This window comes from Piliocolobus tephrosceles, chromosome 1 (genome assembly GCF_002776525.5).
Source record: "Piliocolobus tephrosceles isolate RC106 chromosome 1, ASM277652v3, whole genome shotgun sequence".
Lineage (NCBI taxonomy): Eukaryota > Metazoa > Chordata > Mammalia > Primates > Cercopithecidae > Piliocolobus > Piliocolobus tephrosceles.
The window spans coordinates 170,790,281-170,815,262 of record NC_045434.1 but is presented as its reverse complement, the minus strand read 5'-3'; the positions used below and the strand labels follow the sequence as shown (position 1 = coordinate 170,815,262).

Here is a 24,982-nt window from a genome sequence, read left to right as displayed (position 1 = left end):
TGAATTGATCCCTTTACCACTATGTAATGGCCTTGTCTCTTTTGACCTTTGTTGGTTTAAAGTCTGTTTCATCAGAGACTAGGATTGCAACCCCTGCCTTTTTTTTGTTTTCTATTTGCTTGGTAGATCTTCCTCCATCCCTTTATTTTGAGCCTATGTGTTTCTCTGCACGTGAGATGGGTCTCTTGAATACAGCACACTGATGGGTCTTGATTCTTTATCCAATTTGCCAATTTATCCAATGTGTGTCTTTTAATTGGAGCATTTAGCCCATTTACATTTAAGGGTAATATTGTTATGTGTGAATTTGATCCTGTCATTATGATGTTAGCTGGTTATTTTGCTCATCAGTTGATGCAGTTTCTTCCTAGCATTGATGGTCTTTACATTTTGGCATGTTTTTGCAGTGGCTGGCACCAGCTGTTCCTTTCCATGTTTACTGCTTCCTTCAGGAGCTCTTGTAGGGCAGGCCTGGTGATGACAAAATCTCTCAGCATTTGCTTGTCTGTAAAGGATTTTATTTTTCCTTCACTTATGAAACTTAGTTTGGCTGGATATGAAATTCTGGGTTGAAAATTCTTTTCTTTAAGAATGCTGAATACTGGCCCCCACTCTCTTCTCTCTTGTGGAGTTTCTGCCAAGAGATCCGCTGTTAGTCTGATAGGCTTCCCTTTGTGGGTAACCCGACCTTTCTCTCTGGCTGCCAAGACTAAACCAGTAAGAAGCTGAATCCTTGAACAGACCACTAATAGGCTCTGAAATGGAGGCAATAATTAATAGCCTACTAACCAAAAAAAGTCCAGGACCAGATGGATTCACAGCCGAATTCCACCAGAGGTACAAGGAGGAGCTGGTACCATTCCTTCTGAAACTATCCAATCAATAGAAAAAGAGGGAATCCTCCCTAACTCATTTTATGAGGCCAACATCATTCTGATACCAAAGCCTGGCAGAGACACAACAAAAAAAAAGAGAGAATTTTAGACCAGTATCCCTGATGAACATCGATGCAAAAATCCTCAATAAAACACTGGCAAATTGAATCCAGCAGCACATCAAAAAGCTTATCCACCATGATCAAGTGGGCTTCGTGTCTGGGATGCAAGGCTGGTTCAATATATGCAAGTCAATAAACATAATCCAGCATATAAACAGAACCAAAGACAAAAACCACATGATTATCTCAATAGATGCAGAAAGGCCTTTGACAAAATTCAACAGCCCTTCATGCTAAAAACTCTCATTAATTCAGTATTGATGGAATGTATCTCAAAATAATAAGAGCTATTTATGACAAACCCACAGCCAATATCATACCGAATGGGAAAACACTGGAAGCATTCCCTTTGAAAACTGGCACAAGACAGGGGTGCCCTCTCTCACCACTCCTATTCAACATAGTGTTGGAAGTTCTGGCCAGGGCAGTCAGGCAGGAGAAAGAAATAAAGGGTATTCGATTAGGAAAAGAGGAAGTCAAATTGACCCTGTTTGCAGACAACATGATTGTATATTTAGAAAACTCCATCGTCTTAGCCCAAAATCTCCTTAAACTGATAAGCAACGTCAGCAAAGTCTCAAGATACAAAATCAATGTGCAAATATCACAAACATTTCTATATACCAATAACAGACAAACAGAGAGCCGAATCATGAGTGAACTCCCATTCACAATTGCTTCAAAGAGAATAAAATACCTAGGAATCCAACTTACACGGGACGTGAAGGACCACTTGAAAGAGAACCACAAACCACTGCTCAATGAAATAAAAGAGGACACAAACAAATGGAAGAACATTCCATGCTCATAGATAGGAAGAATCAGTATCATGAAAATGGCCATACTGCCTAAGGTAATTTATAGATTCAACGTCATCCCCATGAAGCTATCAATGACTTTCCTCACAGAATTGGAAAAAACTACTTTAAAGTTCATATGGAACCAAAAAATAGCCGGCATTGCCAAGACAATCCTCAGCCAAAAGAACAAAGCTGGAGGCATCATGCTACCTGACTTCAAACTATACTACAAGGCTACAGTAAGCAAAACAGCATGGTACTGGTACCAAAACAGAGATATAGACCAATGGAACAGAACAGAGCCCTCAGAAATAATACCACACATCTACAACCATCTGATCTTTGATAAATGTGACAAAAACAAGAAATGGGGAAAGGATTCCTTATTTAATAAATGGTGCTGGGAAAACTGCCTAGCCATATGTAGAAGGCTGAAACTGGATCCCTTCCTTACACCTTATACAAAAATTAATTCTAGATGGATTAGAGACTTAAATGTTAGACCTAAAACCATAAAAACCCTAGAAGAAAACCTAGGCAATACCATTCAGGACATAGGCATGGGCAAGAACTTCATGACTAAAACACCAAAAGCAACGGCAACAAAAGCCAAAATAAACAAATGGGATCTAACTAAACTAAAGAGCTTCTGCACAGCAAAAGAAACTACCGTCAGAGTGAACAGGCAACCTACAGGATGGGAGAAAATTTTTACAATCTACTCATCTGACAAAGGGCTAATATCCAGAACCTACAAAGAACTCAAACAAATTTACAAGAAAAAAAAAAAACCATCAAAAAGTGGTTGAAGGATATGAACAGACACTTCTCAAAAGAAGACATTTATGCAGCCAACAGACACATGAAAAAATGCTCATCACCACTCACCATCAGAGAAATGCAAATCAAAACCACAATGAGATACCATCTCACACCAGTTAGAATGGTGATCATTAAAAAGTCAGGAAACAACAGGTGCTGGAGAGGATGTGGAGAAATAGGAACACTTTTACACTGTTGGTGGGAATGTAAACTAGTTCAACCATTGAGGAAGACAGTGTGGCGATTCCTCAAGGATCTAGAACTAGAAACACCATTTGACCCAGCCATCCCATTACTTGGTGTATACCCAAAGGATTATATATCATGCTGCTATAAAGACACATGCACACATATGTTTATTGCGGCACTATTCACAATAGCAAAGAGTTGGAACCAACCCCAGTGTCCATCAATGACAGACTGGATTAAGAAAATGTGGCACATATACACCATGGAATACTATGCAGCCATAAAAAAAGGATGAGTTCGTGTCCTTTGTAGGGACATCAATGCAGCTGGAAACCATCATTCTCAGCAAACTATCACAAAACAGAAAACCAAACAACGCATGTTCTCACTTATACGTGGGAATTGAACAATGAGAACACTTGGACACAGGGTGGGGAACATCATACACCAGGGCCTGTTGTGGGGTGGGGGCAGGGGGAGGGATAGCATTAGGAGATATACCTAATGTAAATGACGAGTTAATGGGTGCAGCACACCAACATGGCGCATGTATACATATGTAACAAACCTGCATGCTGTGCACATGTACCCTAGAACTTAAAGTATAATAATAAATAAATAAATAAATAAATAAAATAAAAAGATAAACCAAAAATCTCATTTACGCTATAAAATAAAAGAAACGGGTTAAGAATTTTATTTTTGTTTTTTTTGTTTTTTTTTTTTTTGAGGCGGAGTCTCGCTCTGTCGCCCGGACTGGAGTGCAGTGGCCGGATCTCAGCTCACTGCAAGCTCCGCCTCCGGGTTTACGCCATTCTCCTGCCTCAGCCTCCCGAGTAGCTGGGACGACAGGCGCCCGCCACCTCGCCCGGCTAGTTTTTGTATTTTTAGTAGAGACGGGGTTTCACCGTGTTAGCCAGGATGGTCTCGATCTCCTGACCTCGTGATCCGCCCGTCTCGGCCTCCCAAAGTGCTGGGATTACAGGCTTGAGCCACCGCGCCCGGCCAAGAATTTTAAAAGTAAGTCTAAACATAGACTCAAGTTCAATCAAGTTTTGGTTACTGAAATAAGTTACTCTTAAAAAAATCTATACTGAAATTCAACCCACCAAGTTAGAGTCTCTCTTTAACTTCATTTTTATTTCTTCCCATTCAAAAAAATAAACACTAAGCAGACACGGGGTCTTTAAAACAAACAAACAAAAAGCATTTAACCCAAGGGGGAATGGGCAAGAATTTTAAAGGTAAGTCTTGAACAAAAAGATTCCTATGTTCAACTCAGTTTTGATTATTTAGTAAAATAAGACCTAAACTTGTATTATACTGCAACAAACCAAAATCCTGGCAGACTATAAAGTGTCATAGGCCAAAAGGACTGATCATATAAATAAGTACATTATATTTTATTATTTAAGAGGATACTTTAAAATGTTCAGATCTTAGCTGTCACTACTGCAAAAGTATTTTTTTAATTACTTCAATTTTCAAGGAATGATACCAGCTCTCAAAATTCAGTTTTGTAAAATATTGATGCTTATAAATAAATAAAAACAAATCAATGACTTGTAGTTACACTGGCTATCTTGCAGTAATTATAATTTTTTTAAAAAGTACAAATTGTGTTGCTCTATTTATTAAAGTACAGGGATAAAAAAAGATTTATCAGAAGAATTCTAACCAAAAGAACACTAGTTATTAATATTGAACAAAACTGGAAGAAAAATACCAAAACCAAAAGAACTAAATTAACTGAGCAAAATCTAGAATTTGAGTCACAAAAAAATGTTCTAAGGTCTTCCGGAATTAGAACATGAGGCGGGGCCAGGCGCAGTGGCTCACGCCTGTAATCGCAGCACTTTGGGAGGTCGAGGCGGGCAGATCACGAGGTCAGATCAACATCATCCTGGCAAACACGGTGAAACTCCGTCTCTACTAAAAATACAAAAAAAAAAAGGAATAGCAGGGCGTGGTGGCGGGCGCCTGCAGTCCCCACTACTCAGGAGGTTGAGGCAGGAGAATGGCGTGAACCCGGGAGGCGGAGCTTGCAGTGAGCCGAGATCTCGTGCACTACACTCCAGCCTCGGCGACAGACCGAGACTCCGTCTCAAAAAAAGAAAAGAAAAGGAAAGGAAAAGGAAAAGGAAAGGAAAGAAAAGAACATGAGGGGGAAAGAAAATTAGTAAAGATAATCTAAAGGACTCACTTGGCTAGAGTAAGGATTGAAAATCTTGTTTTCAATATAGGAGAAATAAGTTTACGTACAGGAAAAGGGGCACAGGGTGAGAATCCTCTATCCAAAATGCTTGGGACCAAAAGTGTTTTGGATTTTTTCAGATTTTGGAATATTATCTTTTTTTTTTTCTTCAGATTTTGGAATATTATCCTATCTTGGGGGTGGGACCCAAGTCTAAACATGAAATTCATTTATGTTTCATATAAACTTTATATATATAACCTAAGATAATTTTATATAATCTTTTTAACAATTTTGTGCATGAAACAAAAGTTTTGACTGCAACTTATCACATGAGACCAGGAGTGGAATTTTCCACTTTGTGGGTCATGTCAGTACTCAAAAGTTTCAGATTTTGTAGCATTTCGAATTTTGGATTTTCAGATTAGGGATGCTCAATCTGTATTAACTATTAATGAAACAAGACATTATAACAAAATTTCCACATTAACTGGGAGGTGGGGTAAGGGAATGAATCACAACTTGATAATAAGCAACAGTAAGAAACAGAGAAAATAAATATGTAAAATAAATAGGTAAGGAAGGGAAAATCAAATCAATATAAGTGCTGTTATTGTAAAAACTAATTAGGCAAAGCATTAAAATATAGAAATCTGCCATTTTCAAGAGACATACACAACAAACATAACAAATATCAGGTAATTCAAACAAAGAGGGAACAGGAGAAGCAGTATTAAGATCACACAAGCTAGAGTTTAAAACTAGGAAAAAAATCTGAAGAATATGGATACAGGGAGAAAGCAAATGTGGCAAAATGGTTAACAAGCAAATCCAGGAGAAGATAAAGGGGTGTCTACTATTTAAAACAAAATTCAAGGTAGTAATTTATTATTCAAATGTATTTATTATTCAAAAATTATTCTTTTAATAAAGGTTTTTATTTTATTTTTTTAAAAAGGCCAATTGCCTGGGAAAAGGCTCCAGGCATGTAAGATAAATTGTGTTTATTCATTTACCTTAGTATACACTACTATTTATCAAATGATGACACTACTATTCTCCATCTATTCTGTTTTTGTCTTGGGCTAGAAGAGGTGGCTCATGCCTGTAATCCCAGCACTTTGTAAGGCCAAGGCAAGTGGATCACCTAATATCAGGAGTTTGAGACCAGTCAGGCAAACATGGCGAAACCCTGTCTCTACTAAAAATACAAAAAATTAGCCGGGGGTGGTGGTGCATGGCTGTAATCCCAGCTCCTCAGGAGGCTAAGGTGGAAGAATCGCTTGAACCCAGGAGGCAGAGGCTGGGTTCTGTGAGCCGAGTTTGAAAGTGAGCCGAAATGCCGCCACTGCATTCCAGCCTGAGTGACAGAGTGAGACTCCGTCTTAAAAAAAATAAATAAATAAATTTGTCTTTACGAGAAAAAAAATTCCCTCATTACATCATACCACTGCAAAGATTTTACACCAATATTCTTGCCACAAAAACAATTTATGAGAAGTTTATGTGTACGGTTTGACAATGTTTCAAAGTATATCATCACAGAAATCTCTTCAATATGGCCCCATTCCCAAAAGCATACCACAAACAATGGCTCAAACCTTGAAATGCGGCTGAGATAACTTCTGTCACCACTGCAAGGGAGTATCCTTTACCATTTCCCAACTATTACCCAAATTAAAATTTTTAAAAAGACTAGGGACCTGTGACCATGAATTCAAGTCACTTTAAGTTTCTGTTTCTGCATTTTTTAAATGTGGTAATATGTATCTCCTGCCTATATTTCATTTGGCTCTTGTGGAAAACAAGGAAAATTTAAGGAAGGGCCAAAAACAAAAGAAAAGGAAGGACAAAGAGAAACTAAATAATCAATACATTTGAAGCTGGGTGTGGTGGCTCACGTCTGTAATCCCAGCACTTTGGGAGGCTGAGGCGGGCGGATCACCTGAGGTCAGGAGTTCAAGACCAGCCTGGCCAACATGGTGAAACTCCATCTCTACTAAAAATACAAAAATTAGCCAGATGTGGTGGTGCACTTCTGTAATCCCAGCTACTTGGGAGGCTAAGGCGGGAGAATCGCTTGAACCTGGGAGGTGGAGGTTGCAGTGAGCCAAGATTGTGCCACTATACTCCATCCTGGGTGACAGAGCAAGACTCATCTCAAAAAATAAAAACTAAATTAAATTAAATTAAATTAATTTGATATAATGAATTTATAAAACTCTAATATCCTCCAAACAGAAATACTGCCATATCCATGGACTATATGTAAAAATAGGTCATAAACTTGGCAACAAAGAAAGCCTTAACTAATTTTTTTAATTAGATATTCTATAGACTACATTTTTCTAGTTATAATCCAATCAAATTGAAAGTACACATCAAAGTAACAAAAACCAACCAAACTTAACCACTTTGAAATTAGGAAACATATTCCTAACCAGATAATAAAAGAAAACTAAAAATTATCTAAAAAGCTGTATCAAGAAGAAAACTTTGTGCCAATATCTATGGAATCTCACTAAACCTGTATTCAAGGGTAAATATATCCTTTAAGTGATTTAAATATTATAGATAATGAGAACTGAAGAAACATAATATTCAGTATCGCCAAGAAATTTAAAATAAAAAGAGTAAGAAAATATAACAGGGAATTAAAAGTTAAACATCATTAACTTAAAAGTTAAAACATAATAGAAAGGATAAGTAAATTCAAAAGATGTTTCTTCTAACAGATCAAGAAACTAGACAAAATCAGATTAAGCAAAAACAAGACAAGTGGGAGTATTCCCAAGATTTGGCATGAATAAAGAGAACAACCACGAAAGAGAATATCACAAATTTGTAGCAACAAGTTTGAAAGTAAAAGAAATTAACAATTCCTTACCAAAAAAAAAAGAAAATTTGAGAGTAAAAGGGAAATTAGAAATTTACCACTGATGAATTCACAGCAAAGTTTTATGAAACCTTTAAGGCAGAGGTGAATACAATCCTATTTGGAATTAACTATTCAATTACTAAGATGACATGTCTTCAGATAAAATGTCAAAACTTTTCTGCTTTCACAAATGAAGTGAAACTCAAGTGGTATTCATGTTTCTTTTTAATGAAATAAAAGGAAATGTGAAATTTGGGGGATACATTTGAAGCAAAATTATTCCATTATAGAAGCAGGCGCTAAGATACCTGGTCAGGTTGTGATACAAAAGATTACTTTACAGTAATTATACAAAGTATATGTTCCTGTGTACCTTAAAGCCAAATAAAATGAAGATGGCAAACGACACATTTTCTGTTATCCATTTGTTTAGAAAATAAATTCTATGTAAGAATGTTCAACCAGTCGGGCACAGTGGTTCATGCCTGTAATCCCAGCACTTTGGGAGGCTGAGGTGGGCAGATCACTTGAGGTCAGGAGTTCGAGACCCTGATGGGAATATAGTTTTCCTCTAAGGATGAACTAAAAGAGGAAATTTGCACATGAGAAAATCATTAAGATAGTGAAGATGTTGAGGGCATTAGATTACTTACAACTGCAAACTCATCTCTGTCAAGCATTCCATCATGGTCAATATCACTCAACTCCCAAACCTTAAAAAGAGGAGAATTGAAAAAGATTAATGTTCTTTCAGTTCATGTGCTACTTGAGGGCAGGGAAAGAAAGTATACTAGTTAGGCATGGTGGCTTATGCCCATATGGCCTCCCAGCACTTTGGGAGGCCAAGGCAGGAGGATCACTTGAGCCCAGGAGTGTGAAACAGCCTAGGAAACATAAAGAGATCCTGTCTCTACAAAAGATAAAAATAAAAAATTAGCTGGGCATGGTGGCGTGCACCTGGAGTCCAAGCTACTCAGGAGACTGAGGTAGGAGGATCCCTTAAGCCCAAGAGTTCAAGACTGCAGTGAACTACGATATGCCACTGCACTCCAGCCTGGGCAACAGAGTTAGACCCTGTTTCTTCAAAAAAAAAAAAAAGGATACTGTTGAGAGTTAAAAGTAGAGCTAGAGATAAGCAAGTGTCTGGTTATAATTGCCTTGAAAGGAGTTAGGACTTTATTCTAAGTGCAATGGAAACCTACTAAAAAGTTAGGTTTAAGTAATAACAGTGTATTTATAGTTTAGAAATTCCACACTGATCACACAGAGGAGAAATAATTAGTGGGAAACAATACTAAAAAATGGCATTTAAATCAGTATTTATTGAGCACCTAAAATCTATATAACATTGATCCAGTAGTAGTACTAATATGGTGATATGGTGGTTGTCATCATTATAGCAGCTAGCATTCAAAGAGTATGTAGCAATCATGGTAAAAAGTAGGACTTAACATACATTATCACATTCAATCCCTACAATTCTATAAGCTGAGAATTATGTCCCTTTTAAAGATTAGAAAACTTAGACATGGCTTTCTAATGACTTGCCCAAGGTCACACAGCTAAGAAGTGGTGCAGCCAGGATTTGACCCTATGTAATCTGCTGAAGCAGGGAATTAAAGAAAGAGCAGCCGGGTGCGGTGGCTCACACCTGTAATCTCAACGTTTTGGGAGGCTGAGGCGGGTGGATCACCTGAGGTCGGGAGTTCAAGAGCAGCCTGAATAACATGGAGAAACTCCACCTCTACTACAAATATAAAAATTAGCTGGGTGTGGTGGCACATGCCTGTAATCCCAGCTACTCAGGAGGCTGAGGCAGAATTGCTTGAACCTGGGACGCGGAAGTTGTGGTGAGCCAAGATCACTCCATTGCACTCCAACCTGGGCAACAAATGTTAAACTCTGTCTCAAAAAAAATTTTTTTTAATAAAAAATAAAGAAAGGGCAAGAGATTTAAAGAGAGTAGATAAGGTTTAAAATATGCAGAGGATTATGGAGAAATCACTATGGAAACAGTACAAGAGTGACTGGCAGTACAGAGAAGCCCAGCTGAAGCTGGTAAAGATAAATTTACGGCAACACCAATTTTACTACACCTGCTCAGTAGTCCACATGCACCACAGAGAAGGCAGATAATTTACTTCATGCTTTTTCTATCAGGCAGGAGAGACAGAAAAATCACATGGCAAAGGGGGCTAAGGATAGACATGAAGCTGTAGACCAAAAGACAGGGGAATAAAGTTTTACTTTTACAGGAGGAAAATAATTCATGGCGAGGGATATTGGGGATAGTTGCATAATAATGGAAATGTAGTTAATACCACTGAACTGTACAATTAAAATTGGTTAAGATATTAAATTTCATGATATGTATATTTATCACAGTAAAAAAATTGAAAAAAGGGGAAAAATTAAAAAGTCAGATTTTTTTCTTTTTTTTTTTTTTTGAGACAGAGTCTCGCTTGTCGCCCAGGCTGGAGTACAGTGGTGTGATCTCAGTTCACTGCAACCGCCGCCTCCTGGGTTCACGTGATTCTTTTGCCTCAGCCTCCTGAGTAGCTGGGACTATAGACTGCGCGCCACCATGCTCAGCTAATTTTTGTATTTTTACTAGAAACGGGGGTTTCACCATATTGGCCAGGTTGGTCTCAAACTCCTGACCTCGTGATCTGCTCACCTCAGCCTCCCAAAGTGCTGGTATTACAGACGTGAGCTACCATGCCCAGCCAAGAAGTCAGATTTAAAGGTCTTAGTAAAACTGGTCAAAGAATTAGTCTTGCAAGTTTCTGGAAAAGAGCTCTATAAAGACAGGAAGTACAAGTTACAGAGTAGAATTTACGGTTTCAGAGATAAAACTATTCCTTACAATAAGACCCCATGATACAGCCACAGAGTAAATGGCAGACATAAAATACTGATAGTCTCTAGAAATTAACTCAAGCAAATAGGAGGTCAAGAGTATACAGCACAAACTAAAAACGGACCTACTAAAGGGGCTTACATATGTAATTAATTTCAACCACTCATTTTTACAGGGAATAACCAAATACAGAAATAAGCTGGCAGTAATTTTATACATTGTCAGAAAACAAAAAATCCTGTAATGATACAACTTTAAAATAAGATTTGTACATTTTTAACAAAGAGCTATACATGCTCCTAGTATTATAGATATAAAATTAAAACACATAAAAATTAAATTTAGGAGTAAATAATATCTTACTCTTCCAAGGATATCCACAGGTAACTTAGAGTTGAGCAACACTGGTTTCACTTTATCACCAGATAAAAATCCATTCACTGGGCTTAAACTATCAAAAATTGCATCATATTTGGCCTTATCTTCATGCTACAATAAAAAACAAAATCACAAGTTAAATAATAGAGAAAAGGATTTAACTGCAGTTATAAAAATCAAGTCATTAAAGAACAGACTACATATGTTTTTAAACTATCATTCAGAAAACATTTTTCACTTTCATCAAAATACAATATTTATTGTAAAGATATGCAAGAAAAAAAACACATAGGAAACAATAATTTCAAAGTGACTTTACCCAAGAGTCTAGTGTTGCCCATTCTTTTTGTAGCTGGGAACACCACCTTTATTTTCCAACTATTGGGTTAGAATCAAAATATTTCGGAGGTAGAAGGGCTTTGAAGAACATCTAGTCCAACCCTCTCACTTAAATAGACCCACAGCAAAAAAGTAACTTTTATAAGAACACACAGCTAATTACTGACATTCCATGACTCTCTAAAGATGGTATGAGGTACAGTTCAAATAAATTTAAAAAATTTTTTTTTTTTAGATAGAGTCTCGTACTGTTATCCAGGCTGGAGCGCAGTGGCGCTATCTCGGCTCACTGTAGCCTCCACCTCCCGGGTTCAAGCGATTCTCCTGCCTCAGGCTACCGAGAAGCTGGGATTACAGGCGCCTGCCACCATGCCCAGCTAATTTTCTTGTACTTTTAGCAGAGATGGGGTTTCACTATGTTGGTCAGGCTGGTCTTGAACTCCTGACCTCATGATCTGCCCACCTCAGTCTCCCAAAGTGCTGGGATTACAGGCGTGAGCCACAAATAAATTTTTAAAAATAAAATAATTACTACAGGAATAAACATCAAGATTTCTCCATTTTTCCCAAAGCAATATTTCTTTTTCTTGTCAATAACAAGATATCTCCTAAAATTTTAAAAGTTATTTGAATAACATGAAAAACTATTGTTCATTATTTGCCCAGTCAAGGCCATATTCCCACACTTTTAAAACTTAGTGCACAGTCCACAACATACAAAGACATACAAATAAAAATGGTTTTCAAAAAAACTGTACACATTTATCAAAGCTCATCTGATCTGCTATAGTCTAAGCATTTTCAGATTACAAGTTTTAAAAATCTAGTACGATATGATTTGGCTCTGAAAAATTATAATGTAAAATACCTATTTCTAAAAAGATTTCATAAAGAATTGTTTGTTCACGGTATTGTGCTGTGGGGAAGGGAGACGGATTTGTAAACCCTGGAGCGAGGTTCTGCCTACCCAAGGCCGCTGCTGTGAGGAGACCCCCGGGTGAAGCTACCGTCATCATGTCTGACCAGGAGGCAAAACCTTTAACTGAGGACTTGGGGGATAAGAAGGAAGGTGAATATATTAAACTCAAAGTCATTGGACAGGATAGCATGAGATTCACTTCAAAGTGAAAATGACAACACATCTCAAGAAACTCAAAGAATCATATTGTCAAAGACAGGGCGTTCCAATGAATTCACTCAGGTTTCTCTTTGAGGGTCACAGAATTGCTGATAATCATACTCCAAAAGAACTGGGAATGGAGGAAGATGATGTGATTGAAGTTTATCAGGAACAAACGGGGGGTCATACAACAGTTTAGATATTCTTTTTAATTTTTTTCTTTTCCTTCAATCCTTTTTTATTTTTAAAAATAGTTCTTTTGTAACGTGGTGTTCAAAACGGAATTGAAAACTGGCACCCCATCTCTTTGAAACATCTGGTAATTTGAATTATAGTGCTCATTATTCATTATTGTTTGTTTCCATTGTGCTGATTTTGGGTGGTCAAGCCTCAGTCCCCTTCATATTACCCTCTCCTTTTTAAAAATCATGTGTGCACAGAGAGGCCACCTGTTTCAGGACATTGCATTTTCAGGCTTGTGGTGATAAATAAGATCGACCAATGCAAGTGTTCATAATGACTTTCCAATTGGCCCTGATATTCTAGCATGTGATTGCTTCACTCCTGGACTGTGACTTTCAGTGGGAGATGGAAGTTTTTCAGAGAACTGAACTGTGGAGAAATGACCTTTCCTTAACTTGAAGCTACTTTTAAAATTTGAGGGTCTGGACCAAAAGAAGAGGAATATCAGGTTGAAGTCAGGATGACAGACAAGGTGAGAGTAATGACTAACTCCAAAGATGGCTTCACTGAAGAAAAGGCATTTTAAGATTTTTTTTTAAAATCTTCTCAGAAGATCCCAGAAAAGTTCTAATTTTCATTAGCAATTAATAAACCTATACATGCAGAAATGAATACAACAGAACACTGCTCTTTTTGATTTTATTTGTACTTTTTGGCCTGGGATATGGTTTTAAATGGACATTGGCTGTACCAGCTTCATTAAAATAAACAATATTTGTAAAAATTGTACTAATGCTTATTTTATTTTAATTGTACAGAAATAAAAAAGAAAAAATGCCTAAAAAAAAAAAAAGAATTGTTTTAGAGTCATATTCAAGTAAGAAATAATATCAGTGGGGTAAACTATCTTTTAACCAAATATTTTAGTTAATACAGGATTATGACACCATCATTTTTCTTTACATTATAACAGATACACGATTAGATCAATACTGTCACAAAACAACTGACAGAGCCGAAAGATTCCTCAGAAACACCAGTAACATCATCTCCCCAACCTTTCCTTAAACATATATATGAAAGTCTAATGCAGATAGCAATATATTTCAGAGGTAGAGAGAGAGTGGATAGGAAGCAGTGAAGGGGTGAGAGAATAGTTACAAAGTTTACTTACTTTTACAGCCCATGGGAGCTCAGCTGCAGAGGTTCCACTGATTAGCAAAGGACTACTGGTATCATGCTACAGAGGAAAGCAAAGCACAAGAAGAACTGAAATTCTCACATCAAGAAGCAATGAATAAAAAATGGTTTTTGGATTTAAATATATTCATACAAAATGCTAGATCTCAATGCACATAGGACACTATTTTACATTTACCAGACCATCTAAGTAACAACAAAACAAAGTGATTATACTACCGTATTTTTACTGTACCTTTTCTGGTGTTCCTTTTGTTTTGTGTTTGAGATGGAATCTTGCTGTCACCCAGGCTGGAGTGCAGTGGCGTGATTTCGGCTCACTGCAACCTCCATCTCCTGCGTTCAAGCAATTCTCCTGCCTCAGCCTCTGAGTAGCTGGGATTACAGGAATGCACCACCACACCCGGCTAATTTTTGTATTTTTAGTTGAGATGGGGTTTCACCATGTTGGCCAGGCTGGTCTTGAACTCCTGACCTCAGGTGATCCACCTGCCTCAGCCTCCCAAAGTGCTGAGATTATAGGTGTGAGCCACCATGCCCAGCCCCTTTTCTGTTTAAATACACAAATACCATCATGTTACAATTGCCTACAGTATTCAGTACAGTGTGGTATTCAGTGCTGTGTTAGTTTCTAGGCTAGGAGCAGCAGGCTATATACCACGTAGCCCAAGTATGCTGTAGGCTATACTATCTAGGTTTGTACACTCTGATGTTTGCACAATGATGAAATTGCCTAATGATGCATTTCTCAGAATGTATCCCTGTTGTTAAGCCATGCATGACTATAATGCAGGTAGGCAACAAATCCCTAAATTAACCCTCTGACTACATGCCTAAACATAAAAGTGCAGAAATTCTCTAAACTTAGTAGAATTAAATTCTTAGTATGCAGACCAAAAACTTCTAAAATGTTGAGTTTAAAAACAAGCAACTAGTTACTGGGAGGATCACTTGAGCCCAGGAGTTCAAGGTAACAGTGAGCTATGATCACAGCACCATATTCCAGCCTGGGCAACAGAATGAGGCCATCTCTTAAAATTTAAAAAAACAAAAAACAAGCAAGAGGAGCCATAAAATATCTGGGGAAAAAAAGGAGTGAGGTGGGGAGAACTAGGCATACTAGATTTAAAAAACATGTCACCAAATGTGATAATTAAAACAATGTAACATCAGCATATGGTATGGATAGATAATAGGTAAGAACAAAAAATATCTAGTAAGCAATCAAAATACGTATGAGAATTTAGCGCACAATTGAGGTGGCATTTCAAAGAGAGACAGGAAGTGAAGAATGGATTATTTAATAAACTGTATTGACTATACTTTCTGTAGGGTAGCCATCCTGAAAAAATATAAAGTTGAATCTAGGCTAGACATGGTGGCTCATGTCTGTAATCCCAGAACTTTGGGAGGCCAAGGTGGGCAGATCACCTGAGGTCAGGAGTTCAAGACCAGCCTGACCAACATGGTGAAACACCGTCTCTACCAAAAAAAAAAAAATTAGCCACATGTGGTGGTGGGTGCCCGTAAACCCAGCTACTCATGAGGCTAAGGCAGGAGAATTGCTTGAACCCAGGAGGTGGAGATTGTAGAGAGCCGAGATTGCACTACTACACTCCAGCCTGGGTGACAAGAGCGAAACTGTCTCAAAAAAAATAAATAAATAAATAAAATATACACTCACATCCCACATCAATACTAACTTAAATGTAAAAAACAAAAAATAAAAATTTTTAACCTGTACACAAAAGACAATAATAAGCCAGGCTCAGTAGTACATGCCAATTGTCCCAATACTAACCTAAATGTAAAAAACAAAAAATAAAAATTTTTAACCTGTACACAAAAGACAATAATAAGCCAGGCTCAGTAGTACATGCCAATTGTCCCAGCTATTTGGGAGGCTAAGGCAGAAGTACCACTTGTGCCCAGGAATTCAAGGTTAGCCTGGGCAACATAGCAAGATCCTGTTTCTTAAAAAAAAAAAAAAAAAAAAAGACAAATGACATAATAGGAAAAAAAGACTTGCAACTCATACAGACAAAGAGTTAATGTCCTAATAATTAAACAGGCCCTAGAATTCAATAAGTAAAAGAGCAACAACCAAGAAAAATGGGCAAAAGGTATAAACAGACATTCACATAAAGACAATGTAAACATAAAAAAAGCTTGTAAGAAAGCTATTATTGGCCGGGCGCGGTGGCTCAAGCCTGTAATCCCAGCACTTTGGGAGGCTGAGACGGGCGGATCACGAGGTCAGGAGATCAAGACCATCCTGGCTAACACGGCAAAACCCCGTCTCTACTAAAAAATACAAAAAACTAGCCGGGTGAGGTGGCGGGCGCCTGTAGTCCCAGCTACTCAGGAGGCTGAGGCAGGAGAATGGCATAAACCCGGGAGGCGGAGCTTGCAGTGAGCTGAGATCCAGCCACTGCACTCCAGCTTGGGCAGCAGAGCGAGACTCCGTCTCAAAAAAAAAAAGAAAAAGAAAAGAAAGCTATTATTAGCACAAGAAAAGCTATTCAACCTCACTCCATAAAACCAAAAGGATAAATTTAAAATTACATACTATCTGTCACTTATCAAACTGACAAAGATCTAAAAGTTTAACCAAAGTATGCCAGCCAAAGTGTACAGAAACAGGCACTCAAACAATTGCTGGAGGGAGGGTGAACTACTGAAAGCAAGTTGACAAAATACATAGAAATTACAAAGGCAAAAACTTTTGAACAGCATTTCTACTTTTGGGAATTAACACATATAAATACATTCCTGTACATGCAAAATAACATATGTCCAAGGTTATTATTCATTGCAGCATTTTTTTTATAATGAAAGATTCAAAATAACCTAAAAGTCTGTCAATAGAAAGTTAATCATAAACACAAGCAAAGAAATACTACACAGCTATAAAAAACAAAGTGGAAGCTTCTATGTAATTATATATAAATACCTCTAAAACTTAATAAGCTACTTATAAAAGGTATAGAATTATGTGTATAGCAGGAGTCCCCAAATCCCCGGGCCACAAACTGGTACCCGTCCATGGCCTGTTAGGAACTGAGCTGTACAGTAGCAGGTGAGCATCTGATGGGCAAGCATTATGGCCTGAGCTCCAACTCCCGTCAGATCAGCAGCAGCATTAGATTCTCATAGGAGCACGAACCCTATTGTGAATTGCGCATGTGAGGGATCTAGGTCGCACGCTACTTGTAAGAATCTAACGCCTGATGATGTGGAACAGTTTCATTCTGAAACCATCCATCCCTCCCAGGTCGATGGAAAAATTGTCTTCCATGAAACTGGTCCCTGGCGCAAAAAAGGTTGGGGACTATTAATATATAGCATGCTACAATTAACGTAAAATAAGAAAATAAGTATTTATGTTTCTTTTCTTTTTTTTTTTTTTTTTTTAAAGACAGGGTCTGGAGCCATCAACCAGGTTGGAGAGCGACAGTGTGATCATGGCTCACTGCAGCCTTGAACTCCCAGGCTCAAATGACCCTCCCATCTCAGCCTCCCAAGTAGCTGGGACCAGACGTGCATACCAACACACTCGGATAAATTTTAGATTTTTTTGTAGAGATGGGGTCTCGCTTTGTTTCCCAGTTAGTCTTGAACTCCTGAGCTCAAATGATCTTCCCACTTCAGCCTCCCAAAGTGTTGGGATTACAGGCGTATAACCACCAGCATATATTTTTTTACATATACATATAATACCTCTGGAAGGATACACAAGAAATTAACTAAAAACAGCAGTAGCCAATAGGGGAAAAAAAGTCAAGCAGCTGAGTAAAACGGCCTAAGGGAAAATTCCTTTTAATATATTACTTTTAATTCTCAAATAACGTGGTGTCATAAAAATTAAATACAATTTAAATCTAAAAGCATTTCTTACAAATCTTGGTGGAGGAACAGCCAGGTTCAAACTACTTAGTGAAACTTCCAATCCATTCTGGGCACATGCTACAAGACGCAAAGCAACAAAGAATTCCTAAGAAAGAAAAGTATGAATGTTAAGAGCGTTCTCCCTCTACCTACCTACCTACCTGCACACATACTTACAATCTAAAAATATAAAACAATTCTTAATTACTACAGAGGTCTTATGTAGCAACAAGTAGCATATTTGCTTCAAAAATATTTTGCAGAAAAATCCCATTACAAAGATGTTCCTAATATTTATGAATCATTATTAATAATATAAATTGGAAAATACATACAGATAGTGGAAACCATAGAGAATACTAATGTTTTAAATAATACTTAGGGCCAGGCACAGTGGCTCACACCTGTAGTAAGCTCAGCACTTTGGGAGGCCGAGGTGGGCAGATCACTTGAGGTCAGGAGTACGAGACCAGCCTGGCCAATCCGGAGAAACCCCGTCTCTACTAAAAACACAAAAATTAGCCAGGTGTGGTGGCATGCACCGGTAGACCCAGCTACTTAGGAGGCTGAGGCAGCAGAATCACTTGAACCTGGAAGGCAGAGGTTGCAGTGAGCCGAGATCGCACCACTGCACTCCAGCCTGGGTGACAGAGTAAGACTCTGTTTCAAAAAAAACAGACAAACCAAAAAAATACAAATAATATTTAATGATATTAAGAGATGTATTTTATCATTTAAATGAGAAAAAAAGAATTAGAGAAAAAGCCCAGAAGAAAATAATACCTAAAATGTTATGAAACGTCATCTCTGGATTGTGAGATTATAAATTTTGAAACTGGGACAGTAATTCAAATGACTTAATCACTGTGATTCCAGAGAAACTACAGAAAATAACTGTGCAACATCAAAAAAAATTATGTAACAGTTTAACTTCAAAATACTTATAAATCTCTCCCAAAAGTCCTTGGATTTTTAGCAGTTGAAGTCTTAGTCCAAAACTTAATAAATAAATGCAAAGAAGCTGAAGCAACTGGTTTTCAGCTGCTTTGAGTTAGTGTCTGGGAATAGACATGATAACGGAAGTCTTTACACAAGTTACAATTTGTCCAACCTGTCAGTACCCTAGTATATCGTTGCTGATGTAATCAACCCTTCACTACTTTTCTCAAATCCCGTACTCTCCCCTACACCCTTCATACCCAATTCATAACCCATTCTTACCACCTTGCAGATTGTCTGCTTTATACAATCCCTTGCCTTCACTCAATTCTTGAAAAAATGCTATTTCAAGATATCCCCTTTTCTTCTCATTCATTCCACAACCTTCTGTGCAATCTGACTTCAACTCCTATGATTAGCTAGAAAAACTACCGCCTATGTCACAAATAATCTCCCAGCTACCAAACAGCCCTAAAACAAACAAACAAACAAACAAAAGCCTCATCCTGATTATTCTCTCTGCAGCCTGGGAAAGTATCCTCCTGGAAGCTCTCCTCCACCAAACAGCTTCACAAATCCCTCCCAGGTCTCTTCTGACCTTTCAAGTCTCTTCTGTTGGAGTCAATGTCTTCTCTAACTGCTGGTATTCTAAGTATTCTAACATGACCCTCTTTCTTTTCTCACTCTATTTGAGATTCAACTACTCTTAAGTAATCAAGTCTATTCCCACAGTATGGATGGGCTATGAAGTGAAATAATTTTCCATTAAATTCTAATTCTGCTACTTATAGTTGTGAGGCCATGGGCAAGCTAAAACCCTTCCATAAAAGGGGGGCTAATACCTACCTTGCAATGTATTATGAGCAACAAAATAAAAACCATGCTGCAGGAGGAAATTGCCTAGTGTCATTTTTGTCACATGGAAATTCATTAAGTATTGGTTTCTTTTCTTTCATTCATACGCTAACTTAAAAATCTGTGCCAGGCAGGTGGCTCATACCTGTAATCCCAGCACTTTGGGAGGCCAAGGTGGGTGGATTACTCGAGGTCAGGAGTTTAAGACCTGCCGGGCCAATATAGTGAAATCCCATCTCTACTAAAAATACAAAAAAATTAGCCGGGTGAGGAGGCATATGCCTGTAATCCCAGCTACTCAGGAGGCTGAGATGGGAGAATCACTTGAATCCTGGAGGCAGAGGTTGCAGTGAGCCAAGATCACGCCACTGTACTCCAGCCTGGGTGACAGAGCAAGGCTCTGTCTCAAAAAAAAAAAAAAAAAAAAAAAAAAAACTATGCCTCCAATGGAAATTCAAAGTTTAACTGCAGACTCATAAATCCAGCCACCTGGAAGTAATAAGGCAACTCAAACTCAATATCCAAACTCCAAGAATTATAAGTAAAAAATTTATTTCACTGTAAAACCTTAAGACAGTGACCACATCTATCATGTTAACCTCTATATTTCTAAAGCCTGGTTCATCATAGGTATTCAACAAATATTTGCTGGCTGAGTACATGGCACCTAGGTGGGCCCATACGAATTTTGTTTTCCTATGCCTCCAATATACCAAGTAGCCCTTCTACACAGAGACTCGAATGGGGACTACAATCTAGCCCTGAAATCTTAATTAAAAGACTGGATATTCTGACCCTCTCATCAAATTTCTCCAATATCTGGCTTTGATCCTGCTTCAGCTATGCTGGGGTTGGGGAGGAGGCCTAACTTTGAGTAGTGGCACTGAGCAAACTTGGAATTCAATCCTTATACAATTCTGAAATCCACCCCCAACAATCAAAACTTCAGAGTACACTGATGGTATCCAACACCCTTGGACATAACCACTTTTATGTATTCTGGTCAAGAATTTACTTCTGGTTTGCAAACCATTTTTTGGTTTATATATCAGGGGTAAGACCTAGACAAGAATACTCACATCTCACATGTGACTAACCAAGAGCTTCCTTTCAAATCTTCAAATCTACTAGACAATACTATCTTAACACTTACTTAATAACATTCACTTTTACTTATAACACTATGTAACTAGGAAAATTAATTAAAGAGCAAAGTCTCTCTGAAAGACAGAAAAATAAACTCCAGGAGAACAATGTCACCAAACTAACACTAACTATTAAGACTTCTATTAACATCTAGTGACTGGAAATACTTTCATTGTTACACACTTGCCCTAGGCAAAACCCTAATGCTGGTAAAAACCAACTCTTAGCTTCAAAATACAAAAAACCCCTGCTGGCTATTTTTTATTTTGAATCACTCAAACAAAAAAATCATATGAATATCTGAAACTTACTTGTTTGTTCAGGATACCTTTGCCATCTGTGTCGGCTAAATCCCAAATCTGAAATTTAGGGGGAAAGTATCAATGTATATTTTAAAAGTCATCTGAATGATAAATGAAATCTCTGCTATTTACAACCTCATGCTCTTTGGTAATCAGATCCAAGAATCATAGAATTAAGAGTAGAAAGAAGTCTTAAAGATTATTTAGTGCAAGCTTGTCCAACTTGCAGCCCACAGGCCACATGCAGCCTAAGACAGTTTTGAACGTGGCCCAACACAAATTCATAAACTTTCTTTAATAAATTAAGAGGGTTTTTAAACTATTTTTTGTTGTTGTTGTTGCTCATTAGCTATTATTAGTGTTAATGTATTTTATGTGTGGCCCAAGACAATTCTTCTTTCAATGTGGCCCAGGGAAGCCAAAAGATTAGGCACCCCTGATTTAGTGCAACCCTTCACAAAGATACTAAGGCCCAATGAGAGTAAGTGACTTGGCTCAAGAACATTTAAGTCACCAGGGAAAGAAGTGAAACCTAAGTTCTAACTTCCAGTCACATGCCTTTTTCACTAATCCAAGTTCTAACTCTGACACCAATGCTCTTTCTACTATAATGTACATACTATTCTTGATTTTGAATCCTTAAGATATTCTTTTCTATGTGCAGGTTGAGATGATTAATGTTTATTTGTGAATAACTATTAATTGTGATTATTTTTCAGGATTTTGAATACATATCAATATCATGTATAAGGCGTAGACAGGGGAGGGGCTTTCCATCTCTTTGTGCTCTTTTTAAAGCCTCTCATCCCCCACTCTATTCATCACACATTAAACAGAGACAGTTATAACAGAGGAAGTAGGGATAGAGCCAAGTTTGAGTGTGTGGCAAGATTCCCAGTCTTCACTGTTTCTCCCCACCAAATGTCCTTATTACTTCCTCATTTTATCCTATTAAAAAGTAGTTTGTTTCTAAAAACCTGAAAAACCTCTTACTTTTCAAGAAGGTAAATCACTACGCTACAAATTCCCTTCATCCTATTATTAAAATGGTTTCTATGACTGGGTTCTAACTTCTAAATTTCTTGATGATGTCTTTCTAAATTTGAATCCAGTTCATCTATACTACATATTCCTTACAAACTCATAATCTAGTTATAATGAACAAATACTACCTTTCCAAGTATCAAGTCTGGAAGCCCTGATTTTTTCAGGAAAGCAGCAGCATCAGAAGCAAACACCCTTCCAGTATTGCCTGTATCAACCTGAAAAGATACAAATCCGTAAGTTGACAACAAAATACAAAGGCAAAATTATCACCATTTACCTGCCTTCCATCCCTGTGATTTGGGACCTGGCTTTTGCAAGAAAGGAATGAGAATCCTTTGACTACCATGGGTCAAAGAGTATGTGGAGAGACATATGAGTAGAGTACTATATAGACAGCACTAGCAATTTACAAAGTGTTTTTTTAATCATGCCCTACTATACAAATGAGAGAAGTGAAGCTCAGAGGATGTCAAAGCAAATTCATGGAGTTGTAACATCAACACATATCTTCTATAGCTGTCATTTAAATTCCAATTAAATGGCACTAGGAAGAAAAGGGAAACATTTCCTACAGAGGTCTTTTGACAAATAGGAATAGTTGCACGTTACGTGCCTCTTCAAACATCTTGCAATAATCAACTTTCACTTTTATACCTACTCTTAGGAACTGCTGCACTTTAAAACAAATCAAAGCAATAGCAGCTCTAAAACCAGCAGTGATTCCATAACAAACTTGAAGAAACATTTTTAAAGCTGTTAAGTTCCTAAAACATATTAGGGAACATATCATTTTAACTAACCGGGGACTTTCCTTTAAGACAGAATGAGGTCACAAGAACAGAAAAAAAACAAAAAACACGAAAAAAAAAAAAAAACCTCATTTTTGTAAAGATTTCCTAAAGTTCCATTTGTAAAAATAAAAAGTACATTTTAAGAAGTCATGGGAAAGGTAACAGGGTACTAGTATACTTGTGAGATATGTTTTTCCAGTTCAGTTAAAAGATTAAGTTTACTGTAAACATATACTGTACAAAGCATTCTGGACAGTCCAATCCTAGCAAAGAAGCAAAATGGAAAACCTTTCTTTCAAGTGGTAGAACATGGGAAAAATCAAGCACTCGGCAAAGAAGAAAAATATGGCCTAATCCTTCAAATCTGGAATAAGGGGAAGTAGAAGGGTTGGGAAACCTGCCTGTAGAATTCTCCAGAACTCCTTTTCTTTGCCTGCTTCCTGATCAGCATGGAAAACAAATATCCATACCCAACATAACCCATTAAATATAGAAGCATTCAGGGGAAACATCGTTCAAACTCTATGAAATAATTATGTATCGTATCCCAATAAAGAATTTTACTATATTCCATTCTTTTGGTTATCCTAATAACATAAACATTTAGTCTTTGTCATCTATAGGCAGTTTCTGAGGTATTCTGATGCTTGCCTAAAGGCTCTGCCATAGGCAAGGCCAGAAGCTATAAGCCAGAAGCTGATATATCTTCAACAAAGAGTCTTAGAGCCTCATGAAAATGACTATGCTTTTGATATAGTCTGAATTATTAGCATTTCAAATAGTGGATTTTTGGATAAAGACTTCTCAGCTGACATCACACGACTTTCAGACCATATTGGTAGATGAAGTCAGGATTTCCAGCACTCTTTTCAGTCAAGAAGAAGATGTACTTCAGAAAAGCAGACTTCCAATTCAAGATTCAGCTGAACAAGAACTACACAGGACTGAATGAACTGTTGAGGAAAATTTAATTATGGTTATTTACTTGGAATACTGTTGGTATTATTATAATGTTCTATTTTTTAGTAGCTATGTACATAAGCCCTTTCTGAGACCCTCAACTTAGTAGCCTCTGCTTCTGTAAACCGAATGAAATAGGTTTCTTTTTTTTTTTTTTTTTATACTTTAAGTTCTAGGGTCCATGTGCACAACGTGCAGGTCTGTTACATATGTATACATGTGCCATGTTGGTGTGCTGCACCCATTAACTCGTCATTTACATTAGGTATATCTCCTAATGCTCTCCCTCCCCCTGCCTCCACCCCACAACAGGCCCCAGTGTGTGATATTCCCCACCCTGTGTCCAAGTATTCTCTTGCTCAATTCCCACCTATGAGTGAGAACATGCGGTGTTTGGTTTTCTGTTCTTGGAATAGTTTGCTCAGAATGATGGTTTCCAGCTTCATCCACATCCCTACAAAGGACATGAACTCATCCCTTTTTATGGCTGCATGGTATTCCATGGTGTACATGTGCCACATTTTCTTAATCCAGTCTATCATTAATGGACATTGGGGTTGGTTCCAACTCTCTGCTACTGCGAATAGTGTCACAATAAACATACGTGTTCATGTGTCTTTATAGCAGCATGATATATAATCCTTTGGGTATACACCAAGTAATGGGATGGCTGGGTCAAATGGTATTTCTAGTTCTAGATCCTTGAGGAATCGCCACACTGTCTTCCTCAATGGTTGAACTAGTTTACACTCCCACCAACAGTGTAAAAGTGATTATAAATTATGCTACTACAAAGACACATGCACACGTATGTTTATTGCGGCACTATTCACAATAGCAAAGACTTGGAATCAACCCAAATGTCCATCAGTGACAGACTGGATTAAGAAAATGTGGCACATATACACCATGGAATACTATGCAGCCATAAAAAAGGATGAGTTTGCGTCCTTTGTAGGGACATGGATGCAGCTGGAAACCATCATTCTTAGCAAACTATCACAAGAAGAGAAAACCAAACACCGCATGTTCTCACTCATAGGTGGGAACTGAACAATGAGCTCACTTGGACTCGGGAAGGGGAACATCACACA

At 37.7% G+C, this 24,982-nt stretch overlaps 1 protein-coding gene and 1 pseudogene across 3 annotated transcripts in view; one reads left to right on the top strand and one right to left on the bottom strand.

Moving 5' to 3' along the window:
* The window catches only part of EPS15 (epidermal growth factor receptor pathway substrate 15), a 164,535-nt gene that overhangs the window by 93,948 nt on the left and 45,605 nt on the right, over positions 1 to 24,982 (bottom strand). For all 3 annotated transcript variants that reach the window (XM_023188907.3, XM_023188925.3, XM_026454167.2), the window contains exons 3-8: positions 22,263 to 22,352; positions 21,100 to 21,147; positions 17,859 to 17,954; positions 13,935 to 14,000; positions 11,104 to 11,229; positions 8,534 to 8,593 (exon numbers count right to left, since the gene is read on the bottom strand). In XM_023188907.3, coding sequence (XP_023044675.2) covers positions 8,534 to 8,593; positions 11,104 to 11,229; positions 13,935 to 14,000; positions 17,859 to 17,954; positions 21,100 to 21,147; positions 22,263 to 22,352 — 486 coding nt within the window. The remainder of the gene's footprint in view (positions 1 to 8,533; positions 8,594 to 11,103; positions 11,230 to 13,934; positions 14,001 to 17,858; positions 17,955 to 21,099; positions 21,148 to 22,262; positions 22,353 to 24,982) is intronic.
* On the top strand, positions 12,425 to 12,776 carry LOC116418443 (annotated as a pseudogene).